At 46.4% G+C, this 27956-nt stretch overlaps 1 protein-coding gene across 2 annotated transcripts; it reads left to right on the plus strand.

Moving 5' to 3' along the window:
- The first annotated feature begins 794 nt into the window (after nt 1-794).
- gsk3ba (glycogen synthase kinase 3 beta, genome duplicate a) lies at nt 795-27914 on the plus strand. Of its 2 annotated transcripts, none has more exons than XM_076746536.1 (11): nt 795-1679; nt 10340-10533; nt 17222-17305; nt 21519-21629; nt 22585-22715; nt 23543-23649; nt 23830-23927; nt 24056-24163; nt 25294-25480; nt 25650-25748; nt 25967-27914. In XM_076746536.1, the coding sequence occupies exons 1-11, from the start codon at nt 1592-1594 to the stop codon at nt 26035-26037; spliced, it is 1278 nt and encodes a 425-aa protein (XP_076602651.1). In that variant the 5' UTR covers nt 795-1591; the 3' UTR covers nt 26038-27914. The 2 variants fall into 2 exon arrangements, with proteins under 2 accessions (XP_076602651.1, XP_076602652.1); XM_076746537.1 differs by having other exon boundaries at nt 24056-24151.
- The last annotated feature ends 42 nt before the right edge of the window (nt 27915-27956 follow it).

The following is a 27956-nucleotide window of genomic DNA, read 5'->3' on the forward strand; positions in this document are numbered from 1 at the left end:
ATGCAATATATGAAAAAAAAAAAAAAACAAACTTCAGTAATAGTAGCCTCAAAAGAAGAATCTGGTGCACTTCAGTTACAGAGGAAAACATGTGATTATATGTGTACAGTGTGGACAGCATCACTGCATTATGCATTATATTACTGTAGTTGTGGTGCAAAGAATTGAGGTAATAGTGGGTATCTTGTTAGAAAAGTGTCGGCTACCATGTAAACCCTAATGAAGAGGTGAAATGAACCTGAATGAAGGGCTGTTGTGACATGGCAGCCTTGCACATATATACACACATAATTATAATTACTAAGCATTATGACAATAATTAAATGGATGTGCCAGAGGGTTTCGTGTATAAAAAGTGTGGAAGAGAGAGAGAGAGGATGGGCTTTTGTGACTAACATAGCAACAGTGCTGCATGACCACCGGTGCTCTGTGACAGCTGAGTCCATTTGAACTGACAGTCGGGTTTTGGAGCTCCATTGGCCGACAGAGTCATCAATCCTGGTAAAGGTCCCGCCCATTGTCCCTGTCGCGGCATGGGAAAAAGCCTTTGAAGTCGTGAGGGCGGTGCCAAGAAAATTATGCCATGTGGTGCTGAAGAGTAGCGCTGTCATTGGACAGCAGGAACACGATCAACGCCTATTTCTAAAGGATATCTTCTCTGATTGGCTAAATTGTCCACCCCAGATTCGCCGTTTGCGCGTTCACAGTTTTCCTATTCTCCTTCGCAGTTTACGACAACAGCGTGAACCTCCTCCCACGACGGCGGAGCAATCCCCGTAACCCTTTACGGAAACGGCGTAGCTAACGTGCGCAGCGACAAAGACAGCGAGCCCGAAACCTATGGGGAAGGAATAAAAAAAGAAATTCAGTATCGTCGCACTCTATACTTAAAGACCATCATTTTCTGGAGAGGTCGGTGCCCCGGGGCCTCGGTAAAGACACCGAAAATTGACGGCGACGAGGGCGGATTAGGAGTCAGCGCAGAGCCTTTGAATTCGCTGAAGAAGACTGTGGCAACTGGCAGATTTTCCGTTGGACGGTCTGTAGGCTAGGGTATAGCGAGGGAGCCGCCATGGCAGTCGGATCATTGAGCCTCCACATCGGGATATGAAGAGGAACTGCATGTGTCCCGAATTGTCCTGAAAACGCCGCATTTCCATTTGATCCGCACCGGATCGGCACTCTTATCACCTGATCTCACCCTTCTTCATCTGTGTGACACTGATTCCGCATCCAGAAAGAAATCGCAATTGGTTTTAATCGGGGGGCCACAGGGAGAGGCCAGATTCATGACTATTTCAGTCGGAGACGTGTCTTCAAAGGCCCGCTGAAAGAAAACCTGGAACATAAGGAATAAATGATGCTGTGATTGGCCGCCGGTGGAAATAAAGGGTAGTTTATTAGGTGATACGAACTAGAGTGAACGATCGCGGGATAAAGGGGGTCGCTTTCTGCCCGTCTTCCCTGTGAATTATAGTGTTATTCATTTACTGTCATCCTTTTTGGATGAGAAGGTTCGGCGAATCGATCAGCCCTGCCGTTTAGCAAGTCACAGTCTCCCGAGTCGAGAGAGAATCAAAGGGATTGGAACATGTCGGGTCGGCCCAGGACCACATCCTTCGCGGAGAGCTGCAAGCCAGTGCCGCAGCCCTCGGCTTTCGGCAGCATGAAAGTCAGCAGTAAGTACACCCCTGTTAATTCTCGTGTAGCCTACCTCTTTCTGCATGCACCAGGCCCACTGTGGGCTACATATCCTCGCAAAATGTCCCCTCGCTAACCAGGCTGAAAATGTGTCAAGCGAGCGTGACGTTAGCTCCGGATAGCCTAGCCCTGTCATGTATCTGTGTCACTGGCTGAGATTGGCCGGCGCTGAGCGGTGCGCACGCTGCTCGCCTCGGAGTGAGCGCACACCGCTGCCCTGACGCGCCGCCCCGGGACCGGTCAGCCAGACCAGGGTTAGCAGGCCGCGCCGGGGCAGGGCCGGGCCAGGGGAGGGTAGTGTTGGCACCGGCCCAGGTCAAAAACCAAGCCCTCTCCTTTTACTGCAGATCCGGTGTGATTATGGTCCATCTGAATGCAGATTAGATCTCATAGCGGCGTTGCTACATAGCACCAAGCGTCTGCGTAACAGAGTTAAAGCGATATGGCCGGTCTATTACGCAACTGTCAAAGCGGAAGGTGCGCCCATGGTTGAAACTGACGTGATCCTGGAGAAGGCTGCTTCACTGATACTGGAGCGTGTAGGCCGTGTCGAAATTAGACATCGCGACGACTGGAGGGAGTGTGACAGAGTATCCCGTGGATGAAGTGGCACCATGCCGGAGGCTGGTTATAGACGAAGCACATGCGGCTGAGTGGGCCTAAAGTTACCTGCAGAACCAGGGAGCCTGGCAGGGTTGGCACAGTCACATCTCCCCCTGTCTCTCTTTGTTTTTAACGTCTCTGCTTAATAAGACCTCAGCTACTGTTTGAAGTCCCGCTCACTCACCTTTCCACTGCCTGTTTTACGGTAAATTCCCTCTTGACGAATACATCTAAAACCACTTTATCACTGTGTGTGTGTGTGTGCGTGTGTGTGTGTGTCATAGATAGCAGATAGTACTAGTTCAAGAAATATTTAATGCTTATATCTGCACCATTAATGACTAATGACTGTTCAGACTAGTGACATCTAGCTACACCCCTTTCTTATCATGCATATGTGTGTGTGTGTGTGTGTGTGTGTGTGTGTGTGTGTGTGTGTGTGTGTGTGTGAGGGGAAAAAATGAGGCTGTTCAGGAATGTTGCTTCAGGGCTGTGATGTGATCATGATGTGTGTTAGTGGGGTGAGGCCTGAGGCTGAGGCTCTCCTCTGGGCCTTGGCACTGGAAACCACTCAGTAGACTAGGACACACACATGAACACGCACAGGGAGATTCACTCCCATCCCAAACGTGATACTCAACCTTGGCCCAGATATGGGTGTGTTCCTGTCAGTGTGTAACATTCACAGTTATGTTGCTGTCAAAGGGAAAAATGCTGTGCACTTTAAGAAACCTTGTGTTAGGCAGTAATTCGGCTAAATGTGAGACCTGGAGGACTCTTTAAGTCTTTGGCCTGCTTGTTGTTCAGACATAAGCTACTGAATTAGCAGGAAATGCGAGGCTGACCATGAGGACTTAGCATTACACGAGCTAAACACCAGCGTGTCCGCAGCCTGAAAATATTTCTCTCCCAGAGACTCATCTGGTAAGTCAGTACATCATTATCAGCCATTAAAGGCCGGAGCCGGAGTCGCCCAATTAATTGTGTGTTCAATAATTTGATTTCTGCAAGCAGGTGGTGTTCAGCTCCGCAGAGGAAAGAACTTGCTCGTGCAGATGTCCCCTGTGATAGTCAGTCAATGCACGCTTGCAAAGGTTTTCCATAGGAGGCATTGAGAGAATGTAGCAGAGCAGGTGAGAAGTTGTTTAAACTGAAGGAGACTGGAAGTTTTGAAGAACAAGGAAAGGTGATAAGATTTGGGTTCAGAAGGCACCTGTTGAAATGAAAAGACTTCTCCGTCTGCAGGCTTCATACAGAGATTTGAGTTATATAGTATCTGATTTTTAACCTAATCTGCTCTTTCATCGCCACAATCACTCATTTAAACCAAAACTCTTCTAATATTTGACATGAAACAATGTCATCATCCTCTTTGTTTGTTGCCTCCTCCTCTAAAAAAGCTGTGTGAACGCTGCTTCTGTCTCGCGTCCAGCTGACAGGGACAGGTTTCAGGAACTTGGGCATGATGCTGGCTGGCAGGATCCTCTGGGTCTGAGGATAGATGGGCTTACAGAATAGAAACAATTAGACTTGCTGGCTTAAACCAAACCTGTGAGGTAGAGCTGGGTGAGGCTCCCCCTCGATATAATATGAATAATGAAACATGAGCTTTGGCTATGTTAACATTATGATGTGCTACACTTTAAATTTAGTCTTTTCCTGGTATTAAAATGCAGCTTTTGGACCACAGTCCTGAGAGGAACGACAGTTTTTCCCCTTTGCAATCACATTCAGATGCTATCACCGCCGCCCTTAGTGAGCCTGATTTTGTCTTAAGGATGTCGCTCAGCTCCAGTGTAAGCCTGCCAGTAACATTTTCATTATCAGCTAATCTCCAGATATATTTTTGTTGATTAGTCAGTAATTGTTCAGCGTATAAAAGTAAACATAAAGTGTGAAAACCGTCTTTCACAAACTCTGATACGGATTATCATTCAAGACAATGGAAACTAGAGTTTGTTTGGCACTTTTGGATTAAAAAATATTTATACCAAAAGTATTTTCTATCAGTTGTCAAATCAGTTAACTCAAATGAAGCGTAAGGACTGCTTTTGTAAGAAATAATGGTTTTTCTACAGAAATGTCTGAAATCAGAGGTAACAACTTGCAATGTCAGCTCCATCATGTTTGCACTTTGGACTGAATTTATATAACTCTGTGTCACCTGAGACTTGTTTTCTCTTCCTGTCCACTATCATCTGTAGTGTGTCATTCCTCTGATCTCCACCACCTCAGTGCACGTTACATGGACTTACATTCATTTCCTGGAGACTTACCGTAACCCAAACCAGGTCTGCTACACGCCTCACCCCGACACTCACCCTAACCTCAACCAGTGAGCCAAAAATCAGCTGTTTTCCAAATGGGGACAAAGCTTTTGTCCCCATTTGGACAAGCTGTCCCCAGTTAACTGGTCTTTAGTCTGAAATTTGTCCCTGAAAGAGTAGCTTATGCCAGAAACGCACGCGCGCACACACACACTCATATGTGTGTGAATAACTTGACTGATTATCTCGAGCAGCTGTAGCTGGTGTGTGTGATCCTGGAGAGTATGCTCTTAGCCTTCCTACACAGGCAGACAGGAACTCACACACACACACACACACATGCAGACACACATGCAGACACACATTTACACACCCACACGAGCACGCTTTGGTTTTGTTTTTTTGGGGTGAGGCAGCTGGCCAAGAACAACGAGCGGCCTGTTTAGCATTTCAAAGCCCCCCCCCCCCATTTCCCATCTTTTCTCCCCCTTTCCTTTCTGTCCCTGTCTCACATTTTGCAAGTGATGATGGGAACAAATGAACTAATTAGACTCTCTGATTCCAAATGAAACAGAGAGGATTTGCAGACAAGACAGGGACCATCAGAATCGCTCACGGGGTTGAATAGAGAGCCGACGTTTGACGGACAGAGGAGACGATCACGCTGTGGACAGTCCGTTGGGTGTGTGCGCTGTGGTCTCTGGACTGGGAATCATGGCTGTGCAGCGTGCACATCAGTCTGATATCTCAAATCTATGCACCCTCATCGTGTCTGATCAGAAACCCTACTGATTTCTTGATGTCTTGACATTCCTGTGACTGGATGTTCCTGTAATGAATTATCTCATCGGCTTTGCACCGGCGGTGGAACACTTTGCACTTTGTGTTGCGCGTGCATGCGTTTCTACACCTGCGCGTATGAGCTCATGCCACAGTCCGTTTTGTCGTCCAGGAATTTAGCAGATCTCTTCATCCATTCCTCGCCAACATCACTTGCGCCCTGCAGTTCACAGCTGGCGTGCGCTGAAGCCATTTCACTTACATTCTGTGTATTTTACCTCTCCAGAGCTATAAATATGCCCATCATACTGACACTGCCTCGACCCATGTGACTAAGTGCTTCTGACAGTTTGAAATGACTGAAAGTAATATCAATAACGAGCCTCAATGTTTGAAGGCACAGTGTGTGACATTATTGCGATAGCCTGGCAGTTGATACACGCCGTGCACATGCGTGTGATTGTGTGTGTCTCCAGAGAGCAGCGAACGCACGGGCGGCTCGGCGTGTGCATGTTCTGTGACGTTCAATCGTAACGATTCAACGTGAATGGGATGGAAACGATCCCTCCGCTTGTAGAAAATGTGTGAATAATGTTACAACCACAACCTGATAGCGTCTCACAGACTAACGCTGCACATTTGCGCCCTTTAGAATATCTTGAAAGCGAATGGACGGCTCATGTCAGGGGAATCGAGTGTTCCTTCTCTGTTTAGACCCCTAAGACAGACAAAAAGCATGTGCATAAGATGCAAAGGGGAAAATGACGCCCATACAATTAGTGAGTCCTCTGCATATAAATGAAACTTTTTCAGAATCGTCTAATTCTAGTGTCGCAGAGAGTCTGACTTTAAGTTGAATCAGTCAGTCTGAAAACACTTGTTCATATGCTGTAATGCTGCAATACCCAGTCAAATTTACTGATAATGTCGGATTATTCGGGCCTGTGTGGTGAACTGTAAACATGCCAGAATGTCAGTGTACAAATGACGTCCAGAAGTTATTTCAAATTGCGGTTGTGCGTCTCCGTTCATGAACCTGTGAGAAAATGCTGCACGTAAAGTTATGCTACGTGTCAGGTTACACAAAGACTGAAGAGGTTGTGCTCTTGGGAACATCTGAGCGCAGCTTCAGAGCTGAAAACTGAGAGTGAAACCCGGTACTCGAAGTTCCCACGCTGAGTGCGACACGGATGGTGCACGTGGACATGCACATACTGTGTGCATGCAACAAAAAGCAAGCTCAAAATTATTTCTAAAACACAGTTTTGAATTTTCTTTACCCCCATGTAAGCCTATAATACCAACACTGTGTCTGCCAGTAATTGTGTTGTTAAGTCTGCGCTAAATGTTCGCGCTTCTTTATTTACACTTGGATCATATTGCTGATTAATGCAGAGCTTTGTAGTCTGAATTTGGCCAAACACAAATCAGTTTCATCATTTATTTTGTTATTTCTTTTATGATACTCAGCCCCACATGTGTCCTGAAACTGCTCCACGCTGCTGCTGTTTTGGCCCCTCTGTGAACACGTTCGCCATATTCAGCTGCGGCCTGAACTAGTCTGGTGACCTGAATTGACTATTGACGCTCCCGGCTAAAAGCTGCAGCAGCTGTCTTGTCTGTGGCACTTTGTAGCCGAGTGGCACATCATGTATACATGAAATCGTGCTCTGTGATAAGTCACAATAATTCCATTCTTGTGGGAGAGTGATTGACAGAGTAACTGTGGTAATGCTGCATGTTGCAGGGTGTTTGTGCTTTGGCCTGTGATTCGAATTGTTTCATCACGTCTTTAAACGGGGCCTAAGGACATTTGTAACACTGTCTGATGGTTCACTTGGGGATAATTTGTTTTAATGGCAAGGTGCGTCTAGCTGAAGAACAACAAAAAAAAAAGTCCTTCACTTGTCATTGGTTGTGACAATTTCCAGGTATGAAACGGAGAGAAATCTGCATGAACGTTGGCAGTTGATGACAAAGTCTTTTAGGCGATATACCACCTGACTGTGTGAATGACCATGCTTCATGCAGGCCTCCAGTCAGTCACTTGAAATGCAAAAACAATGCCATTTGACGTGCAGTCTGAGCGCCTGGTCATTCCTCATTTGTACCAGTAAGAGATTGCATGTGTGTGTGTGTGTGTTTCTGTCTACGCGTGTGTGAACGTGCACAGACTTTTCTCACGGCTTGAGGAAGTGCAGAGGCGTCATGGAAGTGGCCCTGCTGGAATATGTAGGCAGACTCATATTCCTCTCCCTCTCTCTCTCTCGCTCGCTCGCTCGCTCGCTCACACTCTCTTGGAAAGTCTATTTCTGTTGTTATAGAATCCGTCTTCAGTTTCTCTTTCTAGACTCGGCCCTTGGCTTGCCCCCCCCCCCCCCCTCCATTTCCCTTTGATCTTAATCACATCGTCAGTAATTGGACCACTCACTGGTCACACAGTGGCAAAAGGAAAACACACAAACACACACAGACACGAGTGCGTCATAATCAATAACCTTGCTTGAAAATAAGCCCAGCGAGCCGATGTGTATGAAAATGGATAAGACCAGTAAACCTCTGCTCTCACATGCAGGCTGGCCACACGCTGGTGTTCAGCATCAGATGGTCGCCTCCTCCTCGTATGGAAAGGACACAGCGGCAGTGGAGTTTCTATTAGACGACCCTCGATCTGGAACGGTCGCGCTTATTAAGCAGCTCTAATCCACCCATCAACGAGATTTTGGGCCCACTGTGAGCTGGTGACAAATGTGTTAAAGTGTCTCAGCAACACGCCTAAAATTAGACTTCGATTTAACAAAGATGTTTAGATTCTTTTAGTCGTGTGGGACGTTTGGCTCGTGGGCAAACTTTTCCTGCTGCAGTTCATGTTAAAGACGAATATTCGGATGAGAGCAATAAGTAGATTTTAAGGCGGGAGCGGTAGGCCGCTAGGATTTAGTCGCACTGCGTGGAAGGTTTGGGGTTAATTGGAAAGCCTGTCAGAGAGTGGATGTGAGGAGCAGGGGCTCACATATGCGGCACGCGACGCACACTCTCGCCTTTAACTGCCAGCTAATGTGAATTTTGGACCGTTTGACACTTGTGTCGGGGATGAGGAGGGGGAGGCAGTGTGAGACAGAGGGAGAGAAGCCAGTTACTGACCAGAGGGGAGGAAGGCATGAAGGGGAGGAGGAGCATGCAAAAGCAGATTCTGATCTATAGCGCATTAGCATCTGACACAGGGTCTTACTGGCCTCTGACATTGATGATGATCGTAGGTGTTGCGCAGGTCTGTCTCAGAAAGCCAGGCCATGCTAATCCCTGTAATCTGATGCATTGATTTGGATAAAAACACCAGTGCTGCAACTAATGACTGTCGTGATAACTGATTAATGTGTCGATTATTACTTCGATTAATCAGTTAGTCATCGGATAAAAAGACAAAAGCTAGAAGTCACAAACTCCAGAATGTGACGTTGCACCCCAGCATCTCTACGACATCATTTCAGCTAAATTTGCCGTCTCTGGCGGATCTGTGTCCGTCTTTTTAAAATGAAACCTTAATCAGGCCTTTCTCTGCTCTATAGTTGCTCTCTGCCTCAAATGCCCCCAGAGACAAAACAGATGCTGTCATTTCCTGCAATTCATCACGTGACGTACGCAAGGCGCGGCATTGGCTGCCTTACTACCCCCACGTTAGGAGACGTTACCACGGCGCATCGTGCATCATAACATAGACCCAAGTAACTGATGATGAAATTCTTTGCCAGATATTTTTATAATCGATGTAATCGATAAGTTGCTTTAGCCCTGAACAGGATGCATGCTTCCTGATTAAAAAAAAAAAAAACGATCTCTAGCGTTTTAACGGGCCTCGCAGAGTAGTCAAGTGTCTTTCTGTCTCCAGCTCTTAAGATAACAGCTGAGTCAGTGTGATTGTTGCCTCTGGATATTTCAGACTAATGTCCGACTACCAAAAGAAGACAAACACGACAAGCTGGTCAGTGTAGGCAGAGCCTCAAGGAAACGCTGCTGTGCCACTGTTCCGTTTCTCTTGGCCAAGAAATCAGCAGACATTCAAAACTGCTACTTGTCAATCACAGATGTCTAACAAGCAGGCTGCCGTGCCCTGAGACGCCCCAGTCTGACGATGGTGAGACGGTGACTAGCAGGAGAGACAAGCAAATGATGATTTGGGCCTTTTTCGCAGGAGACGTTTTGACGTGTCACAGTGGGAAAAGCACAGGTGTAGGAGATAAAATTAATGATGGCTGGATTCCATTTAGCTGCTTCATTTTCAGGGTTCTGGCATTATGCATGCTGGCGCACTGTCACACTGTCATGACTCACAGGGACACTTGAAAAATTGGTAGCAACACCTGCGCTTTTCTGAGTACAACCCCGATTCCAAAAAAAAAGTTTTTACGCCGCGTAAAACGTAAATAAATCCAGAATGGCATCATGTGTAGATGGACTGTGTTCCCACATGCCATCCTTCTTGCGAGCGATTGAGCCTTTCCAGGACCCGATCATGATGCTATCACCTGTTACCAATGAACCTGTTTAACTGTGGAATGTTCCAAACAGGTGTTTTTGGAACATTCCACATCTTTCGCAGTCTTTATTTGCTCCTGTCTCGACTTTGCTGCATCAAATTCAGAATAAACAGATATTTACCAAAATCACTGAAGCTGATGAGGTCAAACATTAAATATGTTGTTTTCCATTGAGTTTGTCAAAAAGGATTAGCAAGTTAGAAACATTCTGTTTTCTGTTATATGATTATAAATGAAATGTCTTTAGACTCTTGGTTTGACGCTACAAGCAATTTGAAAATGCTGTCCTGGAGGTGACGATGGATGTCTTTCACTATGATTTGACGTTCATAATGCTTCATATTACTTTAACTGCCACGTCCTCTCTGATGTCCGACTCTTCTCTCCCCCATACTGGATGATGTATAGTGCTGAACGTGTTCTTAATATTTGCATCTGTCTTCTCTTTAGGGGACAAAGATGGCAGCAAGGTGACAACAGTCGTGGCCACCCCAGGCCAAGGCCCCGACCGGCCACAGGAGGTGAGCTACACGGACACCAAGGTCATCGGCAACGGCTCGTTCGGCGTCGTCTACCAGGCCAAGCTCTGCGACTCTGGAGAGCTGGTGGCCATCAAGAAGGTCCTGCAAGACAAGAGATTTAAGGTAAGACGTGCACACGCGACACGTCCTCCAGCTTATCTGGCCGTCTCACAAACAAGAAGGACCGAGTACAGCAGCATGCATTAAAGATGCTGATGCACACAAACACTCCCGCGTGCTCTCTTTTCTCCCAGTCATCCTTTTGTCCTAACAATGTAACCAAAGTGGGGATTTGTTGCATTAATGAATGTGACTGAGTAACTGTGAAAGAGACATGAATGGAGTGATCTTTCACAAGAACAGTGAGATCAGCGAAGCTGCGAAACAAGAGAAAACAAAGGCAAGACATCTTAGCATTCAGCAGTTGACACATCCTCGCTTTCATGTGTGTGTTTTCTTGCAGGAAGTGTGTTTGTGTGTGTGTGTGTGTGTGTGTGTGTCAGGTTTAGTGGTGGGGAGGGTTCTTCTCCCACAAACAAACTGGTTCCTATTGATACTCAGCTGTCTGTCATGTTTAGTTCAGTTGCCACCGTGGAAACGTCATATTTCCTTCCAATCAAAGCTCTGCTGGAATCCTCCTCCTGTGCTTTGAATAGATTTGACTGATGGCTTGTTGGTGGGGGGGGCAACGTCCCTGCTGTTAGCTCACGGCTGACAGATCAAAGAGCTGAGACTGCTAAGCCTGCAGGACAGCTGTTAAGGTTCTCATTAAGTTTGTAGTCTTCAGAGTTGAGGGTTATGGGTGCTCTGTGTAACAGTCATATTATTGGCCTTGGGTGAGACCACACATATACGTTATGGACATGTCCACCTACCTGGTCTAATACAACAGCCTTCAGTAGGTCCTGCATTAATGAAGGATGCATGAAGCAGGGTGGCCTGCTGTCATTGATATAAACAGGATGTTGGTAACGCCTCTCACTACGATACGATATAATTCAAAACCACCACAAACTGGAGCCTCCAAAAGGGCCATTAAGTTGAATCAACACCTCACTGAAGCATTTTCAACAGCTGAGCATTACAACCTTGATAAAGGTAAGATTTGCTGCAGGGTTTTTGGATTAGGCTGTGTTAGTTTTAGACGCCTGTACCTAATACACTGACGTCTGAGCAGCCTGACGGATGACTTTCTGTCCTCTCTTTTCTTTAATGAAGGTTGTCAGAAGGTATTCCTGTCTTCATATAACACACGCTAGGCAATCCCTGACGAAGTCCAGATTCCAGTGTGTCCGTCAACGTTTGTCCAGAGAAACCTGGTGTAGAAAAAGCATGAACAAAGATTTTTACGCTTTCATTTGTTGCGTCCATATCACACAAACCCGTACACATGTGCACGGTTAACGTGATGCAATACAGTGTGTGACTTTAATGTGTTCCACATGTGCGCTGAAACACGTACACTCCATTCTGCACGAGATCTTGGCTCATTTAAACGTCTTCTAATTTAATAGAGGAGGCTGGAAATCGGTAAGAGGCCCTTTAAGAGACAGTTTGAGACGTAGGCTTTTGCTGACTTGCTGAGAGGACTGACACCAGTCTTCATGTCTGCGTGGTGAATACGGAGCTGCAGCTTAGCCTATCGACGCTGTGGTATGTAGCTTTGGCGTTATGCTGCTTAACGTCTGCTTTGTCCCTTTCAGGAGAGTCAGGGTGTGTTAGCAAGAGGGGACGAGAGGGGTGATGACAGGACGAGCCGAGGTGTCTCCTTTTGTCTCCTGGAGTGCCAACCTCCAGCTCCGTCTCCTGTGAGAGTCACTGGAGTTTAGTCAAAGTTTAGTCAGATGTGGTTGCCTGTAGCGATTTCGCCCTGGGACCGTTGCGCTGAGCCAACCGGTTCAGCTAAATACTTCAGCGGCTCCGTGCCCTCGGTTTAACCTTTCAGAGGTTCGGCACAGTTTTGTCAGCAGGTGCGTGTCCTTCTCTTTTTGCAGACAAGATGAATGATGTCACCTAATGTGTGTGTGTGTGTGGAGGTCGACCATCTGTCGCAAAACACACAATGTTTGTCCAGGACTCGCTTTGTGGCTGTGTGTGCCGGCCATGGTGAAGTCATATCCTGCGCTTCCTGTTAGCCTGTCGTTAGCCTGTGGTTAGCATGGCAGCAGGTTGCATGTTCAAACAGAGGCCAGCTGATGATCACACTTACTGTTTTCCTTCTTTGTGTTCCTCTTCATCGCAGACCCTCTACCTCAGCTGTCTTCCGCGCCGTCTGTCTCCTCTTCTGTCCCGCCGTTTCTACTCGCCCGGCACGTCCTTTCTTGTGCACAGCTTGTTACGAAAAATGAAGCAAATGAGCGCTAAGACTCCTCACATGACCGCCAAGCACGCGCCGCCAAGTGTGTGTGTGTCTGCCCCGCACACACAAACAAACCCAAACACCTGCGGTCTATTTTCTTCTTCCCTCTCCTCATCAAAGGCTTTTTTTTTCTACACTTCTGCTTTTTTTTTCACTGTGACGTGAGGCTGGATGAGCAGAACCGTGCTCGTCCAACATGTGTGAACGCTTTCTCACCATCTCTCACACATGCACAAGTCAAACAGGGCAATCATGTGAATAGGCTCTGTGCTAGGGTGCAGCTGATGCGTCTTGGTGGGCTCACAATCCGCTCCCGGTGCATTATGGGATAGGTCCTCCTCCACTCCCATCAGAGGGATCACGTATCAGCCTATTGGAAAATGGATGCTTGCACTAAAACCAGCTCACACACACGCAGAGTGAGAGCATGTCTGGGGGTAGTGGTGCTTACTCAACGTTGTTAAAGGCCAAGTCTGGCGATTTTCTCAAGAAATCCAATAAAAAGACAGAAACCACCAGTTAATTTGTCTAATTAATGAGTGTTATAAGCTCGATAAAGCTTTCTCCTCTTTGTCTGTTGAGCCACATTGTTTTGTTGTTTCATTATGATGAAGATGGACGCCGTTTATTTTTAGTCACATACACTGTCCTGCTGCTGTATTCATCCGCCGCTGAACGTAGTTCCCAAGAAATGCACCATAAACACGTGTTCAAGAGCTCGGGAAGCTCTTCCCCCTCATCATTAACTCATAATTGAATGAAATAATGTGCAATCCGAGAGCAAGATGCCAGAGGGGTGAAACAGCCAGTACAGAGAAAATCAGAGGAAGCTCACTGTGACTGACTGCTGTCAGCCTGTCAGCTGTTTGCTGGAAACCTCCACAGTCACACATTTTGTGTTTTTCTGGACTTTAGTGACAATAAAAAATAAAGAATATAGAATAACACTTTTAAGTTTTAAGTGCTAACCTCAGCTGAGCAATGAAGCAGCGTGCGTGCGTGCGTGCGTGCGTGCGTGTCTTTGTGTGGGTGATGTGCGATTGTTCTGATGCTCTTGAGCTTTTTAGAAACTGGATGTGGTTTTGTGTGACAGCACACATCAGCACTGGAAGGTGTAGCGCCTCTAGCAGCCTGCGAGCTGAGGTATTCTCTCCCTCTGTCTGTCTTTCCGTCTCCGTCTGTGTCTCTCTGTCTCTGCTGGCTGGGCTGCTGACACACTGGAGGATGACAGGTCAGCAGGAAGGACTGCAGCAGAACTGGAGCTGGGCAGGGCTTTACTGAACAGCCTGTCTACTCCTCCTCCATATGGTACCATCTTTCTCACACATAACGACGCACATGCACACACAAACACACACACACACACACTCTAAGCCACTGCAAGAAGACGAGGGCGTTGCCTGCAGTGCGCGATGGTTCGATGGCTGGTCTGTGACCCACACGCGATGATGTCACTTTATGATGTGGGGGTTGTGTGTGTGCGTTGGTAGTTCTCGTTTAAAGGTTGGAAAAACAGGGGGAGGACTGTGGGAACCGTTCGTGTTTGCCTGTAAGTGAATTAGTCTGGGGGAATTGTCTAAACCAGGCTGTTGAGCTCCAAAATGCTGCCGTCGCTGCTTCGATGATGAGGTCTTGTTTAGCGGACAGGCGGCTCACTCTGCTCCGTTAAAAAATGAATGAGGGGGGATTAAATCGTCAGAAAGTGGCAGAAAAGTGCGGAAGGACAGCAGCATATCTCCCCGCGCCAGCCAGCGTGGTACTGACCCACATTACAGCAGATCTCATTAGTCACCCAATCAGTCAGTCAGCTCGCGCCGTTCTTCACTATCTCGTCAATCATGTTCAGACCGTCGGCGAGCTGCTGAGTCGGCTTGTTTTCTTAATCTGCCGTGGTGGTAAACTGAATATCTTTGGGATTTGACCGTTCATCACCTGCACTCCGGGAACTTTTTTCTTTTTTTTTTCTGTTAATCTGTGGATTATTTTGTCAATTTAATTGTTTCATCTATAAAATGCCGGATGATAATAAAATATTAAGAATGTTCCTGAAATCCAAGGTGATGTTCAAATGTCTTTTTTTTTTTTGACCAGCAATCCAAAACATAAATTATCTAAGCAATGAGGTGATTTTAAGATGAATCAATAATGGAAATCAACTGTTCGTTACGGCACCACATAAGTAGTCATGTAACACCGATTCTAATGCTGTTTTCCTCTTTGGATCAAAAGCTGCATCTGTGTTCCAGATGAACAGCTGATATCAAATTAGGATTTCCATTTTCAACTTGCAGTTGCTTTTATTTGCGCAGACACTGGAGGATTTGTGCTGGGTTTAATTATTCATTTCCGTGCACAAGAATAAAAGCTTTTTTTATTCCACATTCCACACTCTCTTTTCTCTCTTGGGTTGGGTTAGTTGATCATTCTGCCGGCTTCTGATTGGCTTCTCATTTAGCCACTCATCAGCTCAGTCTCCCTTCACATCAAGGCTTGTTGAACCCACTTTAACAGTACAGGGCTGGCATGCTGATATTATTTTACATCAAACCTGAAGCGCGTGTTTGCTTAAAACGTGGGTCAGACGGTGCATCGGGTCGCTCTGTCGTCAGTCAGTTAATTTCATGTCCCGCAAGAGCCCCATGGACCCTTTTCCACCCAGAAACCCAAACGCTGGGACAGTTGTTGGTGTAAAAAATGCAAGACAGCTGGTCATTAAGAGTGCAAGGTTTTGTTTTTTTGTCATTTTGTCAGCCAGTTCGCTTGATTTTCACTCTGTCAGCCAGGGAATTAGTCACCGAGCTAGCCCACTGGTTAGTCCCTCTGTCAGTTGAGTCTGTCATTTCTCAGTAAATGTAGGCTGTAAGCTGATTTCATTCTGGTCCTATTCATTACACAAAAAACCTGAAAATGATAGTTTGCATATTGTGTTGGTAGTTATTTCCATTTATGAGAATACCAGGGGAAAAATGAGTGGTTATTTTATGTAAAATCCCACATTCTGACTAAAACCTGAAGACTTGCTATAAATAACATCATATACATGTACAACAATCAGTGCTAAAAAAAAAAAAAGAAACCTTCTATTAAAGCTGCTTCAAAATGAAAAGTCAGGTTCTTATGTAATGACTGTTCTGCTCCGCCACCGTCGGGTTTTAACTCGGGTCCCTGTGCTCTGCTCTCTTTTTGTTTTCTGGAGTCCACTTTCTAGAGTGGAGGCCGCTCTCTTGGAAAGTTACACAAGCACTTAAGAGCCAGTCAACAGAAAGCATTCTGATAAAGAGGAGAAGGGAGGCAAGGAGGAATGGACGAGGGGAGAAAATCTCAACTATAATGGAGCCGTTAAAGCTTTATGTAAGGCTTGAATTCCTGCCCACCCTTGAGAACATCCATATGCACAAACCATTGTCTGCATCGACTCGCTGCATGTGAACATACAGTCGACTGAGTGCTCTGCTCAGGCGCGTTCTCTCCTCGTGGCCTCATGAAAGCCTGCGGCTCGTCACGCTACAGGCCCCAAGACAATTTTAGCTTAAACACCGTTCATGTTTCTGCTCTCTGTCTGACTTAGAACCTCTTTTTGCTTTCGAAGGGCCTTTTTTGTGTAATTGTTGTTGCCTCTGATGGGAACAGGCAACATGCCACACAGTATGCTGAACTGTGCGGTCATGTTTTAGCCCGTGGGATTTGTCCTTCTCTGAGGGAACGAATGTCCATGTTTTTTCCACTTGTTAGCATTCTTTAGCCTCTACCACATCCAGTTTCCTCAAATGCTGATTCTGACAAACTGGCACATCGAGCTTGTGACAGTGACGCAACAACGAGATGATTGTCCTGTGAGGTGATTGGTGGCAAATGCGTTTTCTGTCATAAGACACAGAGATTTTGAGTTGTTTTAAGCACAACTCTCTGCAGCTATTACGGGTGAATCATGCTCGAGACGTAACTACCGATGTGCCGAATATTTTGAAGCTTCAAAGCTTGACATCCAAATGCTGAATGAGTTTTTTTTTTTTTTTATTCCATGTCTATTCATTCAGTTTAAACCCGGTATAAGATCAAGGTACACTAATATTAGTATTTCACTGTTTGTAGACTCAGAGGATTTGATTTCCAGTGAGCCAGAGTGTTGTGAGGTCCAAAAGTCCAAATTTATTGAATGCCTGTGTGTATTTATGTTGACAAAACTGATGAGTTACATTCATTAAAGAAAAAGTCTGATGAATCACTGAGGATTTTGTGTGATGGCTGCTGACGTCATAAAATGTGACGACAGACGTTCAAAGCTTCTAACCCGAACCTCCTCTAAACCTCAATAGAAGCTTTGAATGTCAAAAATGTCCCTAATTCTGCTTTCAAGGTCTCCAAAAGGTCCACAGACTCCTTGAACCATGAGCATGAAACTCAAACGTAATGTGAGCTCAAATGTGTCGTTCATGTCTTTGCTTTGTGTAGAACCGTGAGCTGCAGATCATGAGGAAGCTGGACCACTGCAACATCGTCCGCCTGCGCTACTTCTTCTACTCCAGTGGAGACAAGGTCAGTTGGCTGAATGTGCACGGGGTAAATTAAAGAATAATTAAAAATTCTAAAAGAATCTCCATCCGTATGAAAATACAAAAGCACAATTTATTCTGTTCCCTCCACCCTCAAATTACCGTCAGTAACATTTTGTCCCACATTTCCGTAAACATATTCAAGGACGGGCCAGACGATGCACACGAATCCTGTTTCTCTAATACAACACGGACGCCTGTCTCAATGATACGTTGATACGTCACAGTCTCTTGCCGTGAAGACACTACCTCTCCTTGCTCTGCCGAAGAGTGCTTGAAGAATATTTCTTTTAAGTACCGGCTTGTTCGTCTTCAGAGGACATTAAAGGTTCCCTGAGCTTGCAATGTGTTTAAATGTGATTGAGCACTTGGCTTCAGTCAGAGTAGTAAAATAATTTAGCTTTCTCCCAAGTTCAGGACTCAGAGTAACGACTATTAATAATCACCGTAGATATAGTGCTGGTGTTTTATGTTGATTGTGTTGCCTTTTGAACTCCTGTCCGCCGTGCTGTCTCCCATCATATGTCTTCCTCCTGGTCCGCCGGACCTTCGATAAATTCATTAGCACATATGCTACAGTACACTACGACAGGGAAGTCCCCCTCTCCGACTGTGGCCCGGCCTTGCTGTCTGTCTCCGTCAACCGTCGGGGGTCCCCTGGAGACTACGAGGCTGGACTATGTCATTTAACTAGCTGACAAACGGGCAGAGCTCCGTGCGTCAAATATAGATGCACATGAACCTGGCACACGTGCTGCTGGGTGCCCATGACACTGCAGCGAGGAATGCTTCCATGCTGCACACTCACCGAGGCCACGCGAGGCTGTGGGGGATTATAGGGGAGAGGTGATGGTGAGAGTGGGCGGGAGGAGGGCCGACTGAGAGATGGGAAGGGGTATCGGTTAATTATAGACCCCCTGTGTGCTGTCAGCTCCACCCAGTTGCCTCCTCTCGCCTCGTGCCATGTGCTCGCTGACCTCTGGGAATCACAGCTAATTCTTGGTATACTGACACACTTGTCACCACACTGACTCCACACTTTGCCAGCTTGGTTTTTGTAATGGCAGTAATTTTGTTACTCGATAACTGTTTGTATCTTTCATTGCTTTCACATTTCCACCTTTTCAAAATCCCCCCTCCTGCGCTCCCTTTCATGTATGCTTTTGTGGGCCCCTCCTCCTCCTCCTCCTCTTCTGCCTTACCGTCTCACTCCAGGCTAATTATGGAGACTGGCACCATGTTGTTGGTATGGGGATTTACCACCCATAGAGGCCGGAGTGAGAGGGGCCAGTGAAGTAGGCTAAAGGTAATGTCATCCGCATAGGGAGGTTAGTGGATGGATGGAGAGTCGCGGACAAGTTGATGGATCGATGCGAGGAAAGAAAAGCAAGAGGGCGAGTCAGAGATAAGATGAGGGCAGGTCAGGTGTGCGGGGGAGCTGCTGGTGTCCTGATGGGAGGGTTCACGCTGGCTGCCGCTGTGAGCCAGGCTAAGACTACTACTGCAGCTGTAACCATCTGCATGTGCACAGGTCATCTTATGCAACTGCTGGCATGTGGCGTGCTTGACACACACAGTGTGCTTTTGCTTTTACCCTTTAACCACTTGTATAATACTGTTCAAACAGAAGGCCTCTGGTCCAAGCGGCGTAGGCAGCTAGGCAAACAGCCAGTTGACTTTTACCTCTTCAGAATATGCAGCCGCACAGATAATGCATGGAAGACGTTCGGCTGACACGCAGTTGCCCTCAGCTGTGTGTGTACACTAAAGCACACGGTTGCTTTCAGGAGCTTCACTTGAGTCTTTGACATGCAAACATACGAAACATCAGCATTTGATTAAATACACCTTTATTTAGGAATATGCAACAACAAATAAAAGCTCTTAAGACTAGATTTTGACACCGGAGGATCAAGTAGACGAGTTGCACTGGTCGGTTTCTGGGGCTCAGGGCAAAAACACGGAAGCTTCCATGTATAGTCTGCGTGTTGCTCTTCACATGATGGTCGCTTGAAGATGACTGGGTGCACAGAGAGTAGGGACAAAAGTGGTTGGTTGGCCTCACAGCTTATTTTAGTCCCAGGGCCCATTAGCAGGTTAATCTGCCCCTCACTGTCCCAATGTAGCTTTCCAGTGATCCTGGTCCTGCAGTGGTGGAGCTACAGGATTTACCACCGAACAGTATTACGAGTGAGAGTTTATGGCTATGCCAATGCCTGACATATATCCGGCTGTGGCCCCTGCACACACTTATAGATTTATTCTGAGATCTGTAGCGCCAGTTGCAACAGTCTTCATTAGCTGTATGTCCCTCTAAGCGTCTGTCTGTCTGTCATTTCATAGGTTTATTAACACTGATGGTTGTGTATGTTTCTCCAATCATATGGATTTCCATACACGTTATGTCATGTGCTGACTCATGTATTGTGCCAAGCATGATTGAGTGTACTCACATGTGACCAGGGAGCACAAACCCACATGCTAATGTGAGCTGCACTTATAGAAACTGACATGCACACAGGCTGTTACGTACTGTACAGATCCCACCACTCCCCTCCTCCAGGACAGCGCAGCATGGTGACTGATAGATTGCTGAGCCAGTTGTTCAGGTGCAAGCCATTTTCTCAGCAAATTAGAGGCTGAATTATTTAGCCGGGGGCAAGCAAGGAGCCAATCAGATCTCCCCCTCCCCCCCAAGCTAACCATCTGGGAACAAGCCAAGGAAGTGGCTTTGTGAAGCAGGAAGTGAGTCATCACTGTTGCTAGGCTAAATATAGCTTTGGTGGCGCTACCGGGAGGTGGAGCGCGCCTTCTAGTCGTCACAAATGTTATCAATGGGAGTTTTGCTAGTGGGGAAGGAATGGGTGTGCACACACGCAGGCAGAGTGCGGGGGGAGGGTGATGCCTGTGACAGACGAGTGTGTAAACAAGGCTACCGATGTCTGAGAGCTGTTTGGGGAAATGCTGCTCATCGTCACTAATAGCTGTACCCGTTTGCATTAGCCCGTCTCCCAGTCCTCTCAGCCCTTTCACTCAGTCACCATATATGTGTCTAATTGAGTAGGAGAGAGCAGTCAGTACAAAGCGGGCCATTGAGCTGACAGAAGTGTGCCACACAGTCTGTCTGGGAGCTCCTCACACAGCACCAGCTCACTCATTGCACTTTGCAGACCTGCAGCTCTGTCCACCGCCTCAGCTGCCGGGCAGACTGTTAGCGCTGCTAACAGACGGGGGGGAGGGGGCCAAAGTAAATGGATGCTCGAGATAGGAGGGAGAGAATAATTAGTTGATTGAAGTCGTAAGTCCTGCTATATCACCCTGAGGCAGCACGTCTTACAGACCTGTGTTTGACGGTTGGACAATGGTCAACCATACTGGTCAGTGAAAGTATTACATGAGGCGTTACTGGTATATTTCCCAGATCTGGTGCTATCCTCTCAAACATTCAGTGAGCACAAAGCACATTATGTTGCAGATATGCTAAGATAGGTCAAAACATGTCTTCTGAAGGATCAGCTTTTCCACCTAACAAACCACCAGGGACAGACAGGCTCGCTGTGAATGCATGAATGGGTGTGCGAGCTATGAGTTACGAGCGATGAGTGTGATTTGCAGTCTTGACTTGTAGGCCTCAAACAATGGATTCACAAGAAACACCCGATGACTCAGTGCTTGCTAACTCTGGTAAGAATCAAAGGAAGTCCTGGAATAATTGGGTGGAGAAGCCTCAGATACAGCATCCTTTCAGGGCCGGTGTGCTCCAGAGCAGAACGTGCTCAAGCCCGCCCTCCAGCACGGGCCACGTCCAACCAGGAAATGAGGAAATGATATCATTGTCTGCGGCCGCTGTTGGAGTACAGGCCTTTATGACGCACGGTTGTGTATTTCCTGCCCTCGGGGGAAGAGTCCTGTACAATGGATCCCCAGTTAGGCTGTGAGGACACATCATTTACATCAGCCCACAAACGGCTTCTTTCATCAGGGGAAGACACGTCACATTCATTTTGACATATGGGGCAGCTGGCATGTGCATGGACGTGCGTATATGTTGTAGTCACACTCTGACTTGTCAGGGGGACTGTTACACTTGACGTTGCAAACTATGATACATGTTTTCAGAGGTTTTTTGAACTGCTCTCCTGATTCGTGTGTGCATGCACGACCTTGATTTTCTCTTTTTTGCTTCTCTCCAACAGAAAGATGAAGTTTATCTGAATTTGGTTCTGGATTATGTTCCTGAGACTGTCTACAGAGTGGCCAGACACTACAGCCGAGCCAAACAGACCCTGCCCATGGTTTATGTCAAGGTATAGAAGTGTGTGCGTGTGTGCATGTGTGTGTGTGTGTGTCTGGTTCGTAACCACCGTTTTTAATCAAACTCCCTCATTGTATGTGTTGGTTGATGGTTTTAGACAGGCGTCTGTATAAGTCCTGTACATTTTTGGATAAAGTACCGAGTATAACATTTATTTGATTAAAACCTGAACCTTAAGCATCAATTTCAATTAAATTCAAATGATGTCCCCAGGTTTAGTCCACTCATTATCAGCACTGCCTCTGGGTACAAAAGGATGTACTGATTTCTGCTTAAACGTCTCAGTTTCATCAACTTTGTAAAAATAAACGGATTTTTCTTGCTTTACTGTAAAAGAAAATACTTTACATAAAGATTGTGACAGGATCAAAGTGAAGGTGTGACCAGATATTTTCACAGCGCTGTATTTTGCCCGTCTCTGCCTCTCATGCCATGCTTCTCCTCCACACTGTGTGAAACTTGTCTGTTACTTTTCAAGTTATTTCTTGGCTGTGACACATTTGTGAGACAAATGTGAGAATAATTTGCGAAGGCAAAAAAACTCATTGGACATGGCCTCTTCAGTCGAAATGATTTTCCCATCGCAGTGAAGTAATTGAAAAAAACACCTCCAGTTAATTATTCCCACAGAGCTGAAGCACTCACAGTCACCTTTTTAACTACATCGCAGATATAAATATTCATTAACACAGGAAATGTGGGATGAGAAGACATGGCACATATTAGCTCTCTGTAATAAGACAAAGAAGCACTTTTTGTCATTTTGCAAGAAAATACTTACCTTGATTGAGATGCTTAGACGAATAACCTGAAGATGTGATGCATTAAGAACAAAAGAATCTGTTTTTATGTCTGTAACTCACTGTGCATCATCAGTTTTTGATTGATTAAGTGGTTGTTTCCAGACACTGCTGTTTGTCGTAACCTGTGTGTGTTTCTCTATGTAGTTGTACATGTACCAGCTGTTCAGGAGCCTGGCCTACATCCACTCATTTGGGATCTGTCATCGGGACATCAAGCCCCAGAATCTGCTGCTGGATCCAGAGACTGCCGTGCTCAAGCTCTGCGACTTTGGCAGGTGAGACTCAGTGATTTATCCAGCTTTGCCGCCAGTGGTCCATTTTTTTTCTTGGCGCTTAGGAGTAGTCTGACATTTTGGCAAATAATGCTTATTCACTTTCTTGCAGAGAGTATGGAGCTACAGCCCACAGTTGGTTAGCTTAGCTTAGCATAAAGAGTGGAAACAGGGGAAAAGGCTAACCGGGCTCTATCTGAAGGTAACAAAATCTGCCTACCAGCACTTATAAAGCTCACTGATTAACTTACTATTCAGCGTCTTTTGTTAACCTTGAGTCTCCAGAGATTCACTGCACCCAGACAAGAAATAGTCCTGTACATACCCCCCCCACCCCCCACCCCCCCATAACACTGCTACATGCTGTTTACCAACGCAATGTGTTAATTAGTGAGCTTTAGAGGTGCTGAGAGGTGAATTTCTTTTGCTCTGGACAGAGCCAGGCTAGCTGTTTCCCCTCTTTTTCCAGTATGCAAGGCTAAGCTAAGCGTCTCCCAGCTGGAGCCCCGTATGTAGCATACAGACATGACTGTGTCATGTATTGATCTTCGTATTTATCTTAAGCATATTAAGCATATCTTAAGCATATTTCCCAAAATGTTGAAATATTCCTTTATAGCTGAGACGTGTGCACAGTCTAATGTGTTCATCTGAGGAGTTTAAATGTGTGAACAGTCACCGTGTGAAGAGGTGGTGGACAGTAGTTTATTTTTTATCCAGAACTCACCTGTGGAAATCCTTCATTTTAGGTTCACATTTGGCTTCTTTTTGGCCAATTTGCCACAGAGTAGGGCAACAATAATAATCCTGTGCTTTTATTTTGTGTGCAGTGCTAAGCAGCTGGTCCGTGGAGAGCCCAATGTGTCCTACATCTGCTCCCGCTACTATCGAGCCCCTGAGCTCATCTTTGGTGCGACTGACTACACTTCCAGCATAGGTAGGCTCATCACTTCAGCCTTAATAAGCACTTCAAGCTTAACCTCAGCACCAATGGTTTTGTTACATGTTACTCGTGATTTATTTGATTGTGAAAGATGAACACACTGCTGCTCATCTAGGTCATCTCTGCCCCTCTTTCACTTCTTTCTCCTTCTGGTGACCTTTCCTTTTACTTTAGACGTGTGGTCAGCCGGCTGCGTGCTGGCAGAGTTGCTGCTAGGACAACCAATCTTCCCCGGTGACAGTGGAGTGGATCAGTTGGTTGAAATTATCAAGGTAATCCCCTGGGTGACTCACAGAGGGTAAAAGTGTTCATGTCTGACACAGAGGTCTCTTCAGAATGAACAGGAATTCAACTTAAAGATGTGACGCCGTGTCCTGTTCTTTCATCCTGTTCTTCCCAGGTTCTCGGCACCCCCACCCGAGAGCAGATCCGTGAGATGAACCCCAACTACACCGAGTTCAAATTTCCCCAGATTAAGGCACACCCTTGGACTAAGGTGAGTCAACAGGTACAGCAGCTCTTTTACTTCTCTAAGATCCACCCCTGCATTATGCTTGTGCTGCTAACGTGTCGCTCCACAGCCATCCAGCCTCATCACACCTACACAGCCCCACACCTGCTCGGAGCCTTTTAAGACCCCACGAAGCATTACTGGTACAACGAAAGGCTAAAGGCTTACACATTTGGTAGTTTGCTGCATGTGAAGCATTCTAAACGTGCCATCAAATAGTCTGAGCAGTGTTTATCCATGCAGTATGGCTGCTTTGTGTTTTTGTCAAATGTGTGTTCGCTCCTTTCTGAACAACCTTGAGAAAGCGAAGGTAGCAACTGTCACATCTACACTGTCGATACTGAGTGAAGGTTTTCGGCTGCCTGTGGATACACAAAGTGCATTAAAGTCTTGTCAGATCCCAACTGAAAGTGTCTGTCAAGCTTATGCAATGTTTTGAATATGTCTGCTATCTGATTTTGTTTTCTTTGCGTTTCAGAGTTGAAATGCAGCTCAGGAGAAATGCATTGCTCTGCATTCATTTGAGCAGATGCTTTTGGCTGGCTGAACATGTTTTAAGGGTTGGTTGAGTATGTTGAACCTGTGACATGTCAGTTACAGCACAGTGTCAGACTGACTGAGGAGTTCACCCTGCTCGGTCAGTCCTTCATCTGTCAGTATGACGTTTTCAGGCCCAACCTGACTTTAACTGGCAGCGTAAGTCGTAGTGTAAATGAAACAGGTGGGAAACAGTAAAGGGACATTCAGTCTTCCTGGCCCCCCTTCAGGAGTCCCACCCTTAGCTCTTGCATTGGATAACAGAGTCGTCCAATCAGCAGCAGCAGCAGCAGCAGCAGCAGCGTGTCCTCCTGTTGGCCTCTCAGGCGCCCTGCTGTGGTCGCTCTCTGCGACTGCGTTCAGTCACTACGACCGCGGTTCAGTTCCAGCAATCAAATACTTTCATAGATTCATACCTTGACATACAAACAGGTTTCATAAAATCAGGACACCAGTTCATTTTGTGTGTGTGTGTGTGAGTGCGTGAGTTTTAACCACAGTGGAATGTCTTCTTTCCTTTGACAGCGCTGGAGAGTCGACTTCACGCGATCACTGCTGACGTCCGTTCTTTGTGTCTAATTGCTGTTCAGGTGTTCCGGCCGCGCACGCCTCCGGAGGCCATCGCCCTGTGCTCTCGCCTGCTGGAGTACACGCCCACGGCCCGCCTCACCCCTCTAGAGGCCTGCGCGCACTCCTTCTTTGACGAGCTGCGCGACCCCAACGTCAAACTGCCCAACGGGAGAGAGAAGCCCTCGCTCTTCAATTTCACCACCCAGGGTATGCAGGTGTCACTCGTACTCAGAGGAGCTTTTGAATCGCAAATATAACTGAAAAGACTGATTCAGCCTTTTTCTTAGAATATGTGTTCTAATGCCAGGAAACTTTGGAGGAAACTTTATGAAAACACGACCCGTTACCTTCTTTTTCTTTTGTTGTTTTTCTCCAGAGTTATCCAGTAATCCCTCTTTGGCCTCCATACTCATCCCTGCACACGCCCGCAGCCAGGCCGCTGCCTCTACCCCAACCAACGCCTCTGCTACCACAGGTTAGAGCCAGGCTTCCTCTGACAGACACTTGTTTTATGCAGCTCGAAGCCCCGTTTCTCTGTTGGAAGTACTGGTTGTGACTTCAAGTTCTGTGGATTTTAACTTCTGCTAAAAGTTGGTGGATGTGAACCTTACACTGAAAAGCACTGCCTTTGTCACTCTCACACTAACTTCATGGACCTAACTGTAAATGACCATCTCCTCTCCCCGTCCATAGATGGCAGCAGCACAGAGCGAGGTCCCAGCACCACCACCGCCTCTGCCTCGGCCTCCAACTCCACCTCCTGAGCCCACAGACCACCCGCCCTGCCCCGGTCTCAGCCCCAGCCCACGGCCTCTCCATTGCCCCGGCCAGGGGGTGAGCTCCGCTCCGCTCAGCTCTGCTCTGCCCTGCTCTCCTCCCTGACAGCAGTGGAGCGACGCTGACGCAGTCCGGGTTCAACAGCTAGCCAACAGCCCCATGCCATGACCACAAACCAAGCATCCCCAATCTGCCTCTTTTATCCCTGACTGGCCCCCTCATCCAGCTGTTTGAACTCTCCTCCATCCTCCGTCAAAGACATCTCTCCGTGCCCTTTCAGCGGGGGAAGCGAGGCGCAGGGCCCGAGGTGTTGTCAACTGTACTATTGATAAAAGTACACTGTACATGTATACACAATGCTAGCCTGCTAATGTTTGTAAGAGGACAATCTGTAGAAAAAGTCCTAAGCTGTTCCCCTTGGCCCTCCTCTCCTTACCTGGCCTCCCCCCTCTGTCCTGTCCACCTCCACATTGTTCCATTTTTCTGCAACCTCAGCCTTTGACCTCTGACCCCTGCGTCCCCTGGCCGACACCCCCTCCCCTTCGGTTCCTCCTGTAGTGCATGGCCTGAGTATGGTTAGGATCACCCGGGCGTCACCCCACCCTCTCACTTCTCACCTCCACTTCTGCAGACAAGGCATGAGGCTCACGCACGGGTATACACACACACAGACACTCATAAACACACACGCACATCCTCACACACATGGATGCATGATGATCATGATGTATGTGGAAAGACGCAGCCCACCTGCGGGGGTAATGTACGGACAGGTTGTGCTTTGTTTCTTTGCCTGGGGTTGTTTTTAAATGGTTAGCAAGCTGTTTTACTCGACCTTGTTTTTAATTTGTTTGTTTTGTTTGTTTTGTACTCCTGGGCAGATGTTTTTGGATTGCCATGTGCGATGGATGTGACATGTATCCGGTCCTGTGTGCTTGTATAATATATACATACAATACAAAACAAACATGCATACATACACAGTTTATATATTACTTTTCCTTATGTATAAAAAGTATATATAGATATTATGTATATTAACTACAATGGTTCAGAATTCATTTATGGTGAGCTCATATCTGGCAGAGCAGTGGCAATATTTGCTGCTGCCTAAAGACAATAGATTTAGATAAGGTGGTGTCTTTCTTTTGTTGTTGTTGTTTTTTTTTTTTTTTTGTTTTATTTGTTTTGCTGGAGTGTGGTTAGATTCCAGCAGTCACTTCCTTGTTCTCCTGTGTTGTCCGTATTAAGGCTGTAGATGGATTTTTAGGGCATTGCTCTATTCCCTGTCTTTGTACCGACCCTGTCTGTAACAGTGTTCCTGTGGCAGTGCAGTGTCCAGACAAGCATCGTCCCCCTGTCCAGCTCTTTCTCTCTCTGTCCCTGTGAAGAATCCAACATGTCTCTCAACACTTTTCTGCCCTCGACTCCTCGAGAAGTCCCGGCCGGTGGTCTCCGGCTCACCGCGGACCGTCTCACGTGTTGTGACCACTGACTCGCGCTCTCTCTCCTCCACCTGCCGCACATAGAGCCACTCGGTACAGTCTGTCGAAGCGTCTTATTTACAGAGAATACTCACTACATTTTAAAGTTCAAAAAAAAAAAAGAAAAAGAAAAGAAAAAGCAGAATTTGTATATACAGTATAAATGCTCCTCACCAAAATTCTGACTTGTATGACTTGTATGTTGTTTTTTATGTTGTTATGTTGATTTTCTTTTTTTTCTTTTTTTTTTTTTTTTCCATGTTGTGTTCAAGGTATGTATATATGCAGACCCATGTACTGTTTATGAGCAAAAACAAAGATGACAAAGGGTAGGGAAAGACATGAAAAAGATTAAAAAAAAAAAAAAAAAAAAAGAAGAAGCAGAATCAGGGCAAACTGATGTTGTTTATGGATATTGTAGA

Source organism: Chaetodon auriga, chromosome 13 (genome assembly GCF_051107435.1).
Source record: "Chaetodon auriga isolate fChaAug3 chromosome 13, fChaAug3.hap1, whole genome shotgun sequence".
Lineage (NCBI taxonomy): Eukaryota > Metazoa > Chordata > Actinopteri > Chaetodontiformes > Chaetodontidae > Chaetodon > Chaetodon auriga.

Bases quoted from the DNA above. Each gene is read 5' to 3' on its own strand.
- gsk3ba (XM_076746536.1), top strand. From the start codon at position 1,592: ATGTCGGGTCGGCCCAGGACCACATCCTTCGCGGAGAGCTGCAAGCCA. The intron at 17,306-21,518 runs GTCAGTTGGCTG...TCTCTCCAACAG, and splicing joins TCTACTCCAGTGGAGACAAG to AAAGATGAAGTTTATCTGAA. The intron at 25,749-25,966 runs GTTAGAGCCAGG...CCCCGTCCATAG, and splicing joins CAACGCCTCTGCTACCACAG to ATGGCAGCAGCACAGAGCGA.